The sequence below is a fragment of the Mytilus edulis genome, chromosome 10 (assembly GCF_963676685.1).
Source record: "Mytilus edulis chromosome 10, xbMytEdul2.2, whole genome shotgun sequence".
Lineage (NCBI taxonomy): Eukaryota > Metazoa > Mollusca > Bivalvia > Mytilida > Mytilidae > Mytilus > Mytilus edulis.
This window is the reverse complement of record NC_092353.1, coordinates 39,217,841-39,231,712: the sequence shown is the minus strand read 5'-3', so window position 1 is coordinate 39,231,712 and position 13,872 is coordinate 39,217,841. Positions and strand designations below refer to the sequence as shown.

Below are 13,872 nucleotides of genomic sequence, written 5' to 3'. Positions count from 1 at the left end.
AATTAACGATCCCTTAATAGGTGGTAAATGTGTCACTTGTATGTAAATGAAGTGATTTTCCTGACTGTGAAATGGTTCATCTTTTAACACTATAGGGTACTTTAAAAGGAAAACCGTATGTGTTAATTACCAAAATTGATCAAATACAATGTAACGCTAATTGTGTATGATAACATCCAGATGTTGTAAACAGATTATACCAATTACGCAGGCCAAGAGTTGCCAGATAAAGACATCATTAAACATGCAGTTTGTATTCGTGAAAACGTGTTAATACTTAACTCGAATAATTCAAGCCCTTTCCGTGTCCGATTTTCTCCCACACGAGGGCTTGAACTCCTTGTGATCATTGGCCGCGTCGCCTGCTCTCTGTGAGAGAGAGCCAATCGGCGGCGATGAGGATAATGAGTCTGCGCAACTGTCTTGTAATTGTCTTACCAAACACGTGTGTCCAATTAACACAAATCCGATAATAATTAATTAACATCAATTAACATCAGTTTACATCATTTAACACCAATTAACATCCGGAACTCCTCCTTCTTTAGCTGCCAATTTAAATCAAAATTCCCATATTGCAAAGCGGTGTGAAAATTCCGGTTGACGGTCTTGATCGAGGAAGACGTTCAGGCGTTAATGTAGCCTTCGTAGATCAGCGGAATATAACGGCTGAATTATTCGGGTTAGTTAATACTTTGAAAAACGCCGATAATTAAAAAGTTTATATGCTAGAAAATTAAAAGAGAAATAAGGACAGTTACTGTAACATTGTATCTAAAAATATGTTGAAATTATATACAGTAAAACTGTTTTTAAACAATTATCTTTTGTATATAAAAAAAAACATTCTAGTTTCCCCGCTTCTCATACATGTAGCAGATATAATAGATTCGATGCAAAGCAAGTAATTTAATTTTTGAATCAGGTATATCTCTGTATTTCGTGTTTTAACAAGAATAAAAATGAACAACATTAATGGAAAAAAAAACTACATCAATTTCAATAACCTTCCTGCTCCTGTATCAGTTTTATTCTAAAGATATACATGGAAGTATTCAATCAATTCAAAATTTTAATAAAATATCTTGGTGCCCTTTGGTTTCCCGATCTTGACTTTATCCTATTTAAAGGTATAATGATATGGAAAAAAATCCCAGTACATGTGTTTGTTCTAATAGAAGGCTCAAATTTTTTAAAACATTTCTTAGCAATAGCATATCATTTCAAATCAAAATAATGTTGTTGCTGAATGATGTAAAGTTAATCGTCAATATCGAACTCTACCTTCATTTTCCCACCAGTTACAACATATTAAAATTTGAAAACCTTTAGATGAAAGGTTCATAAGTCATCGCACGGAAACAACTGGAGCAGTCCGCCTGCTCGTCCGCAGTACAACAATAAATCAATAACGGGACTGGAAATCCGGTAATAAAAATAGCAAGTCTTTTTTTAATCATTAATAAATGTAAAATAAATCCGGTTTACTGTCACATTCTGACATCCTCATGTTTATGTCGTATACTTGTAAACTGTTGTTTGTCTTTGAGTCGCTTTTTGTTTTTATTCAATGCAATAAGCAGTTTGTCGGCAGTGATTTTTGAAACTTGTCAGCAACAATGCTGATATATACCTGATATATAAATTTTATAAAAATCTGGCAAGAATTTTACCCGTTAGAGACCTAACAAGACCGGACGGAAGGACGGACGCCCGATATTTTAATGTTCCCATCAGCGCGTCGCGCGGGGGACAAATCTTAAAATCATTTTGAATTTAGATTCATATTAATTTGCACTTTGGTCTTCGGAGATGGGTGTGTTTTTTGTGTTTTGAGTTAGATATGATACACAGGCCTGGTACAGCTGGTAAAAACGCACCTTTTCACAAAGTGGGGAGACAAAACGACTCACATGCGATTGGGGGGGGGGGGGGGGGGGCATATTGGTCACATGGGCGTCGGGAAAAGCCCGAGAGTATTCACAGTCTTATAAGGAGTTTTTCTAACAAGTATACAAGTGTTTATGTAAATTAAAAGGGTTGCTATTTCTTTATTTGCAAAAATGGAAATGTGGGATATACACAGCAACCGGCCAATTAACGACAATCAAAACCAAAGACATATACAAATGTAGATAACACGTGACTAATGCAGAATGGACAAGTATTTTTCTACTGCTAATCTGTTACGGTAGTTTTAGTAAAGATTTGTTGGTTTCTTGAATATGAAAGTTAATAATTATAAAAAAAGAAGATGTGGTATGATTGCCAATGAGACAACTCTCCACAAGAGACCAAAATGACACAGAAATTAACAACTATAGGTCACCGTACGGCCTTCAACAATGAGCAAAGCCCATACCGCATAGTCATTTATAAAAGGCCCCGAAATAAGTATATTTAGTATAGCAAGTATTAAATCTATCAAATTATAACATCACATGTTCACAACAATAGTAAGATTTAAGCTATAACAGCAACATAGTTTATTCTCCAAGTACGTATTTGTTAGTCTTGAAAAAACTCAAACCATTATGACATAAGGAGATGTGATATGATTGCCAATTAAACAACGTTCCATCAAAGTCAAAATGTTCAGTAAGGTCCTAAAATGGCCCCCTTTTTTAGCGTAAATTTCAAATTCGGATTTATTGACCAATATCACAATAAATTAAAGCTAATATAGTGACTAGATAGGAAATCAGCTATTTTGTTGAAAACTTTACGTTTCTACGTTACATTATGACGTCACAAGTTGCACTCATATTGATTTTTCACGAAAAAATCAATGAAAATAGGTAAATTTCACTAGATTATTGGACAGGAAACATAGAGCGCATACGTCGACAACAAAGATCTTTTAAAATAATGTTTGTGAAGACATTTCACATGTCTTATTTGAATATTAAGTTTGTCGACGCCTGCGCTCTATGTTTCCTGGTCCTTAATTTGGTTGAAATCCAGCTCATTTTGTGAAATTTCACCAAAATCCCTTATCTTGACCTTTTTGGGATGTAAAAATCAACGTCTTAAGACTTAAACTTCGACAAAAACAGTTCTGTTTAACTTTCTCACATGTATTTAATGCAACTTAAAACCTTCATTGGGTTGTAACTATGAACTTTATAATTGGGGCCAAAAAATTACCGAACTTACTCCATTTTTAAATATATTGCGTCGATATATTTTTTTTACCTATTTTGAGGGTGCATATATATTCTCAGGATCATTTTTTCTTTAATGATTTTTCACGAACGACAGAATGTTGAACTTGGTGTATTTGAGTGAAATTTTGCATACAGTTTGCAAGGTTTGTCCGACCATGGAAGTATATAATACTTCCACTTCCATGGTCCGACTAACTACGCACACAACCCACACGTTTACATCATACAAAGTATGTTATATTAAGATTGTGTATTGTATCAGGATGTTGATTTTCTTTTTAATTTTCACAAATAACAGAATGTTTAACCTTTCTTGACTGCTGCACCAAATGTGTTTTTCAGACACAACAATTCAAATTGCACTGTATCGTCCTGTAAATGCATGCAATATTTGCCACCGGACGTTGAGCAACCATCAATCAATCAATTCAGATTGTACCTTAATATCACTGTTTATCAAATTACTTTATTCTGTAACGTTACACGTTTTCTGTCAAATTCTTAGCGTATCGGTCAACTTTGAAGCAATGTATATAAAACACAAGGATGATTACATGTGTGTTTCTATATATATAAAAAAAAAAATAGAGGATGTGGTATGATTGCCAATGTTACAACTCTCCACAAGAGACCAAATGACACTGAAATGTCTATAGGTCACTGTACTGCCTTCAACAATGAGCAAAGCCGTACCGCATAGTCAGCTATAAAAGGCCCCGAAATGACATATGTAAAACAATTTAAACGAGAAAACAAACGACCTAATTTATGTACAAAATAATGAACGAAAACAAATATGTTACATAGCAACAAACTAAATTACAGACTACTTGACTCGGGACAAGAGCATACATAATGTGGTCAGGTTTAACTCGTTTAAAGGCGCCAACCCTCCCTTCCCCTAACCTGGGACATAAACTGGACCCCTGTTGTGTTCCCTTATCGCTACACTAACGGTGCGAAGCTTAAGATGGAATGACGGACCAGTTTAACGTGGGACAGTGGTGTAACAGTACAACATGAGAATAAACTGTAGAAATCAGTTAAAAAAGGCTTAACTCATCAGATGGATACAAATATAATACATCTAACAAAAACAGAGTGGTACTTATACATCCCAACAACCAAAAGACTTTAAGTACAGAGTACTCGCAGTTACTGACAGCTAGTTGAAAGCTAATAACAACTATTACAAAAAGCATGCATCAGTCCGGGATATTATGTTAGTTTTTAGTTTTCTCCGTATATAAGAACAAAGCCATCTATTGAAAAATCTTTAAAAAAAGAAAAGTTAAAACAAGGCATTTTCCCTGTGTGAATTTGTCGTCAAAATTGACGTTTTCTAATCAAATTTACGAAAAAACAAAAATGGTAACCGCCATTTTTCTTATTACATATTCCGATGTAACTCGATTCAAAGTACAAGTGTGCCAAAAATTTTAGAAATCGGGAGATATGCCATTCGGTGTCGTGTTATCTTGAAATATAAGTACACAGTTTTGGATTATGAAGAAAAATTGCCCACTTAGAGGGGAACACGAAACTGCATTAAAAATGAAAAAAAAAATATGGAGCAAAATTAAACATACAAATCTATGCCCAGTCCCACTAGACCACGATCGAACCACGCTCACCACGATCTGAAATAAATAAAGATCGTGGTGAGGTCACGGTATGAGCGGCATGAAAATGTAAATTTTCGTTGCTTTCACGATGCTACTACGTCCTCATTACGCTTCTACAACGATCCCGCTACGATTATACCACGTTCTCACAGTGCTTATTCTGCGACCTCACTACGTTTATCAAGATCTGTCTACGCTCATCACGTTCTCACTACGACCGTACCACGAGTCATCCGATTGCAACACGATCTTACCACGCTTCTTCTGCGATTATAGCACGTTCTTACCACGATTTTACCGCGATCTATTCTACGCTCTCAGCAATAACGTCAACATCGTGTTCCATATGAATACAGTTCCATTCCTTCTATTTCTGATTAATACGTTTTCTTGAAAACAATAGTCATGCCACCATAATCTACTAAAACACGTGGACGTGGTGGTAGGGTTGACGTAGAGGCAGAGGGAGCTCTGATAGCAACGAATCTTGATCAAGTAGTTATGTCGGACCGACCAATCCGACGTAAATTAAAACCTATTGCTGGTCTATAAAGCTGAATTTACGATATTTTAGTGAACGATAGCAGAGATGACACAGATGTGTCAATAGATATAGGAAGATGTGGTATGAGTCAATGAGACAACTCTCCATCGCCAAGTATTTATTTTTAAAAGTAAACCATTATAGGCCAAGGAACGGCCTTCAACACGGAGCCTTGGCTCACACCGAACAGCAAGCTATAAAGGGTCTCAAAAGTTACCAGTGTACAACCATAAAAACGGGAAAATCAACGGTTTAATCTTTATGAAAACGAGAAGCATGGCTAAGCCGTAGGACAAAATGAACAAGATGTCCCAATTACATACAGACAAACAAAACCTTAAGATATTTAATATATTTAATGTGAAAATGACAATGAGAATGATGATCGTAGTATGAACGTATTCAGGTCGTAAGAAGAGCGTGATGACGACGGCAAGGGCGTGCTAGAATCGTACTATGGTCGTGAATAGCGTGGTATAGTCGTATTGGAGAGTAATTGGGTCGCGATGAGAACGTGATGGTCGTAGTGAGGTCGTAATAACGTCGCAATGAGATCGTAGCGCAGTTTCTCCGAATGAAATCACGCTCTCGCTACGATGGTACAGCGACCTTTGCGATCTTACTACGATCTTAGTGCGCTCTCACTACGTTTCTACTACGATCTGATTTCGCCACGACCGCACCACGATTGTTTTGAACATGTACAAAGTTAGCCACGCTCATCACGATCTTATTGACCTCACCACGACCGTGATACGACCTTACTGCGATCTACACGATCGTACTACGATCATCAAAATTTGCATTTTTTTCAAAGATCGTAGTGCGATCGCGGCCTAGTGGGACTGGGGTATTAGAAAAAGACACTACTTTTAAAAAAGAAAAAAAATAACATTAAGAGATACAATCATAATAATTAAGTGAAATAAAAAAAAAACGTAGATAACTAGAACGGCATCTTCTATGAGGGTGTGGATGGAGTTTTACAGAATAGAGAATAATGGGCTAAAAAAATAAAGAATAGAAAAGAAAAGGATAGGCCAAAAATTTAAGAATAGAGAATAGTGGGCTTCTTGAATATAAAAAAAAGAGAATAATGGGCAAAATTTATATAGAATAGAGAAAAATGGCGTAAATAATATTGAGAATTGAAGAACACCCACCTCTCTCCTTTTCCAGACCCTCTTTTATCCTATGACTGTTAACAAACATATATAAGCGGTGTCGTAGAAGTTAGAAAAAAAGTACAGGTTCCAGCCCCGGCGCCGGGGAGGAAGTTACGAATCAAATCTACTCTAACATCGGTAGGTTGATTTTTTCGGCACTTTATATATATATATATATATATCTTTCGACTAAACCCGAATATGAGACAAAGTAGAATTTGAATACACATACACAAACACAAACGCATTGCAACATTTTGATTTTATATTAAAAGAATAAATTCAGTCTCTGCTTTAACTCTTGTTTTACCTCCCAGAATTGTATGTTTATTTATATTTTCTCTAACTTTTCAGCCATGATGTCTGAGAGACATTTCAAAATTGGCCTTCAACACTAAATGCTTCTATGTTTGTTTAAAAATTACAATGGAAAACACGCTACAGTACATAAACATATTGTCCTTTAAATAGGTTTAATTTTGCTATGTGAAAAAAACAGAAATGTCGTATTTATAATGAATAAGTATAAATGTACAGCTAAATTTTCAAATTTATTAAAAAGTGTCTTCAGTTAAGACAAACAGTTTAACGGCGTGAAAAGCAGCGTCTTCTATATGTAAAATAAATTTGCAGATTTTAGCACTTTTATCACATTCACTGGCTACCTATAGAACAATAGACCATTTTTCAAATTAGATTGTTTTTTTAAAGTTAGGATGTTCTGACAAAGTTTTTCAAAAAAAAGATCAGTTTGCAGGTCATCTTACAATGGACCCTCTATCAATACATGTTCCTCAGTTTCAACAAATTTTATACACGCTTTACATGTTCGTTGATGGAAGGATAGGTCTCTCCCTAACAATAATGATATATTCTTAGAGTACTTGTTTTTGTTATAGATATAAGCCAATCGAAGCACATACTAATGAATTTATGTCCCTGATATTCTCAAACTAATCAGCAAATTTTCTAAAATTTCATTGCATGCCGCCTAAAAATATAAAGAAAGTACCACAGAAAAAGTGTATACAATAATGTTCCGAGTATGATATAAAAAAGGGGGGAGTACCCTGCCCGGAAAATAATATTACTGATATGTAAAGGAAAGTTTTAACCACGAGTTTGACTGAACTTGACAGTGTTATCTGAAATTCACAACAGGTGATCAAATACACGATGAAATTTGTGAACTCCACGCGGATATCTTTAGAAAACATGCTAATCGAAACAACAGGGGTCGCAGGCATCTGTTTTCATGTATAATTCTAAATTTTAACGATTCAAATTATCTCATTCAGTCGATAAATAAAAAAATAAAAATTCTGCAAATACATGTACGATATAAATGCAAGAAGATTTGGTATTCATAAGTGTCAATGAGACAGCTCTCGGTAAACTTTACATTAACAGAACAACAACTAAAATAATTAAGTTTCCTTTTTAATACAAATTTTACATAAATGTTCAAGTATAAAAATTAAATATATTTTAAAAACTTTAGAAACCTAAAATCTAAAATTTATAAAAAACGAAAGGAGCTAACGTCAATAGATATTAAATTTTCATGCGAATTGGGTCAAGCGTTTTTGAGTTATTGTCCGACATGCTGACGACGGACGGACGGACAGACGGACAACGGTATACCATAATACGTCCCATAAACGGGCGTATACAAAAAGATTCCTGTCAAAGTACAATTGAACGCTGTAAAATTTTAGTATAAAATAGGCGGTAAATGAGATTTCGAATGACTGATGGTTCGATAACTTGTTTTAAGTTTTGCGTATTTAAAACAACACAATCAAATGACAACGGGAGCATTGTTTTAAGACAATTTATAAATCATAAAGAAATGATAATTATTTGTGCCTTATTATATTGATGGATATTGATACTAGCGGTTGTCTTCTATTGATCTTTTCGGACCAGATCTTTCTGTAAAAGGTGATAATTGTCACACTTAACTCCTGATAAACCCCGTTGATCGGAGAAAGGGATACATCTCGTCCATGGAATGATATTATCTATCGATTTTGTTTGATTTCATTGGTAAATTGTGTGTCAATTATGACACGTGACTCACTGGTTCTTTGTTTGTAATTTTTAACTTTAACAAGAAAGTTTTTGCAGAGGACGCTTCATGAAGCACACGGAGTTCAACATCTCGTGAAAGGACTTAACGGATAAGGAAAATATTCTTCAATAGATTTAACGTTTATATAATTATGTGTGCATTCTCTCAAGATGTGTTTTGTGTCAAATATTATGTGGCAACTTTACTACCATGACTACAGATGAAGGAATATTTCTAGACCATTTCAGAAACTTCGACTTTTTATAAAAACTTGATAAATCGCTCGATAACCTTCCGAACGCTACCGATTTTAAATTTGTTATTATCTAGTATTGTTTTGGCTTAATTTGTATATGTGTATTATTTCTACCAGTAACAAGAGACATATATAAATAGTATAAATGTCTCTGCAGTAACATATAATACATATTGTAGTATATGTCTCTTTAAAAAAATTAAATTCTATGTTTTATAACAAGAGTGTATTATGACTCGTGCAATTCCAGAAGTTTCAAAGAAATACTCAAAGGAAACGATCGTGTTATGCTACGCGAATGAACCATCATAACTTCCCGAGAGTAGAAGATTTTTATGGATAAAGAAATTCACGCAGTACATCAAGAGATCAAGAACCGTTTATGTAGACCCGATTTATTTTTTTATTAAAACGAAATTATTGAAATACATGTATAATAAATGATATTACCAACATGCCAAAACCAATCCCAAAGCAGCTATTATATGTGTCATATCATAGCTTTACCAGTAAAGCTATGGCAATATTTGTCCATATAATCTGCACCTTTCAAATATACCAGCAAACTAAAAGCAAATATAACTATTTACCATACATTTCTAGCTGTCTTAAATATCTTTCTTTATAATATCTTTGCATACATATTCAAAGTTGCATACGCCCAATATATTTACACATACATTTCTAGCTGTCTGAAATATCTTTCTTTATCATTTCTTTGCATATGTGTTCAAAGTTACATATGCCCAATATATTTACACATGTCATTGATATTATCATTTGGCCACATTTCTTAATTAAACAAATTGTCTGCAAATTTATGTATTTACCATACATTTAGGAATATGCTCAAAGGCTTTTGATATGTTCTGATTTGACATACATTTCAGCCGACTATAAAGACTAACAAAAATATTCCTTTACAATACATTTGACAGGTCTCTGCAGATTAAAGGAAATGATGCTTTACACCCCTCTATAAAGTTCTCGTTTTCAATTGGTTTACATACCAGGCAAATGTAGATGCACCTTACACTTTATAACCCCTATAAAATTATTTGAATGGTGATGCTTTGCTACCTAGACAAAGAAACACATTTGCGGATAAATTTACATCATAGAAAAATACATGACAAAGATTTCCATTTGCAGAGGTATACAAATACATAAGTTTGCGAAAGTTTTTAGATGGTTATAAATATATGCAAATTCTAAACTTTAAAATGGTTTGATTAGGTGTTAATATATTTTATAAACCGCGGTCTCTCATAACCGCCTATAGGAGGGTATAGCACAAGAAATGTTGATATTTACTACATGTAAAGACAAGATAAACTAAATGCAGCGGTTTGTAAATATATGTAAATGTCGGTCTCTGAATTCATTTACATAACATTTGCATACCTCTTCAAATCCGGGATTTCGTGTAGTGTTTACCATTTTAGAGTTGAATACCTTTCTATTATGTTATATGCAAGCTGGGGCATTGGGACACATTCTCCATTTATTTCTTTATTTAAAAAATACCGTAGTTGACGTTTTTATTGAATATTGTGTTTTCACATAAAAGAGTCTCTCTATAGAATTGAAATCATTTTAACCAGACACAATATAATGACTATTTCAACAACAAAAATATAAAATCCGCAGAGAGTTTTTAAAGTTGATTGAAAACCTTGTTTGAAAAAGAAACTAATTAGTCTCTGAAATAAGACCTAGAATGAATTTTTTAAAACATTGATTGTTTGATTTTTGTCTATTTTTCTTTACCTACTCACTGTAGCAAAATAATTTAAAATCTTTATTGAAATAAATTTCAAAATACTTTTAAAAAAGGTCAAGTTATCTCGTTGAGTCGAAAAGGTAATAAAAAGATAAATAGGTAGTAAAATAAAAGTCTATCGATATTCAATATGCCAATGATTTTAATATTACAAGTACACCTGTATGCTTTTAGCAGGTATTATGTTTAAATCCTTGAAAAGTATTTAAATTGATTGAAATCTTTCAAATTATTTTTTTACCAGCCTAAACGGGTTTAGAGTTTCTTTTAAAGATATTGAGTTGTACAAAACTTTTGTTTTCCGTTGACATGTATGTCATTGTTTAGTTGATTGGTATTGATTGAATGCCCCGTTATATAATTTGTTTGAAAGTGTGAATAGTTTCCTTAATAAATTACTTTCTTGACTAAACCAATTAAATCTTTATTGTTAATAATTTTGTTGCAGATCAATGATAAAGAAAATTATAGTTTACAGCAGATTTCAGTCAGTATGTAGCTAATGGTAATATCTTTGGTTAGCTTGCTTGTTAGCTGAACCGTGAAGTCATTGTTAGGTAAGGTATACTACCCTCCTTTTAAAGTAGCTTAGTCCTACAGAGAGATAGATTTTTTATCTGTTGGGCTAGTCTACTATTAAAGGAGGGAAGTTTACCTTACCTAACAATGACTTCACGGTTCAGCTAACAAGCAAGCTAACCAAAGATATTACCATTAGCTACATACTGACTGAAATCTGCTGTAAAACCAGCTGAAAGTATGATTCACTTTTTTATTTTTTGTAAATGACAATGTTTTTAGTGACACGCTATATAGTACCTAAGAATAAGATAAGGAGATTTGATGTAATTGCTCATCAGACAACTTATTGAACTTTCCAACAGAATCCAAATAAAGCTGATTTAAGCAACCATAGGTAACTGCACAACCTTCAACGATGAGCAAAAGCCATACCATATATAATAGACCGTGATATGACAAAGTGTGAAACAATTCAAATGAAAAAACCAGAAGTCTGATTTATGGCAAAACAATGACACCCACTGAATTACACTCAAGTCAGCACACAACTCAACCCTAACCTGGGACAATGATGTACCACACAACATATAAATGTTGTAGCGTAGGGTACATTAAGTTTTACCCTTGTCTGTCTATATGTTCGTATCATTTTGTTTTAAGTTTTATAATATTAGTTTGCCTCAACCAAATAATATGAAACATATACACAAAGCTTATTACTATAAAATGCAGATCAAGTTTTAATTTTGGTGGTGTCTCTTTTACCATTCTAGAGTTATGCCCCTTTACAAATGGATAAATTGCTGAATTTTTTTCCATTCCGTTGAACTCTAACTTTAGTTTGCCTCAACCAAATATTATGAAACTTGTAGGCAATGCTTATTACTATAAAACATAGATTAAGTTTGAATTTTGGTGGTGTCACTTGTACCATTCTAGAGTGATCTAGATTTATGGTATAGTATACAAATTGAAAAATTGAAAAATTGCTTAGTTTTTTTTTCCTTTCTCATTCATGTCATTAGTTTACTTCAACCAAGTGTTATGGAACCACAATACAGATCAAGTTTGAATTTTGTTGGCGTCACTTTTACAGTTCTTGAGTTATATCCCTTTATAAAGTTATATGCAAGAGTGCAAGAGGGGGCATCATCTTTTCCCATGGACACATTCCCAATCATTTATACATGTACTATAATATTAGTTTGGAAGTCAAGAAGATCATGAACATTATTCCCAGTATTGCCATTGCCTAGAGGACAGCATTGAGATATATAATTTATATTTTTTCACTCGATATTCTATAATGTTCTATGTACAATTCCCAGGGTTATTGTCACAATTTCATGTTTGTTTTGCAAATAATCTATCAGAAACTAAATCATCAGATTAACTTTTTTTAACCTAGAAACCAATTAATTTGATTTTAAAATCATTGATGTCAAAATATTGAATTAAACAACAGTGATGGCTTAGTACCACCCTATATATATTAGGTATATATATTGGGACAAGGTAGGGAAAATTGATTTTATTGGAAATCGTCAAATAGTAAAGTAGAAAATTATATCCTGACTCAACATTTCATATTTCCTATCAATTTTTATTAATTGATTGACGATGTCCCCGAGTCAAAATTACATAATAAGTCATGTAAAGAGGCTATATATACATTGCACTAATGAAAAAGATGAAAATTTGAAAAACTGATAAAATAGATCAATATCAGAATTCCAGATTTTATATTGATACATGTATTGTTGAGATTAAGGTATTAAGAGAGTGTAAATGTTTCATTCTTAGCAACAAGGTGCAAACTTAACAATTTAAGTCACTTTGCTTGGAAACAACTGTCATTGCTGTGACCTTGGAAAGAGTATATAATATGTTCCTGCTGTGACATAAGGTTTTCAAGCCTAACAATGAATTGTGAGAAATTGATTGAAAAAAAATATTGATGAATTTATTGTTATTTCTTTTACAGACACCAAAATCAGCGTATATTATCCTCTGACAAGCTTGAAGATTCAGTACAGTCACTCAGGTCATATTTAGGTAGATCACTAGGTAATGAGATCTCATATCTTAATGTTATTTATTTCTTAGATTGATAATAGCTTATTTATAAATGTTTTGGGAGACAGGGTTTTACATCTGACTTGACTTATAACTCTAGAATAATGGCTATTAAAGAAGAAAAAAGGACAAGAGTATTTTGATTCTAAATACTAAAAGAAACTAGGTTTGAAGTGTAAATTGCCAAAAGGATCATCACAACAATATATTTCTAACCTGAAAATTGGAAATAAATCTGACAACCTGCTTTTACATGCACTATAAGATATTCAAACACTGTAGCTAGCAGTGTCATGGATACAGGCTCCCTCTTGATTTAAATGATTTTCAAAATCATCAATTTCGTAGTTATGGGACTTATATTGCGTCAAAGGGAGATAAAATTGAGAATGGAAATGGGGAATGTGTCAACAACCACACAACAACCCGACCAAATAAAAAACAACAGCAGAGGGTCACCAACAGGTCTTCAATGTAGCGAGAAATTCTCGCACCCGGAGGCGTCCTTTAGCTGGCCCCTAAACAAATATATACTAGTCCAGTGATAATGAACGCCATACTAATTTCCAAATTGTACACAAGAAACTAAAATTAAAATAATACAAGACTAACAAAAGCCAGAGGCTCCTGACTTGGGACAGGCGCAAAAATGCGGCGGT

The 13,872-nt window shown here is 33.4% G+C and overlaps 1 protein-coding gene across 10 annotated transcripts in view; it reads left to right on the top strand.

Moving 5' to 3' along the window:
* Window positions 1-13,872, top strand: part of LOC139491123 (calponin homology domain-containing protein DDB_G0272472-like) — a 51,007-nt gene that overhangs the window by 12,295 nt on the left and 24,840 nt on the right. For all 10 annotated transcript variants that reach the window (XM_071278529.1, XM_071278528.1, XM_071278527.1 and 7 more), the window contains exon 5: window positions 13,122-13,204. In XM_071278529.1, the coding sequence (XP_071134630.1) occupies window positions 13,122-13,204 (83 nt within the window). The remainder of the gene's footprint in view (window positions 1-13,121; window positions 13,205-13,872) is intronic.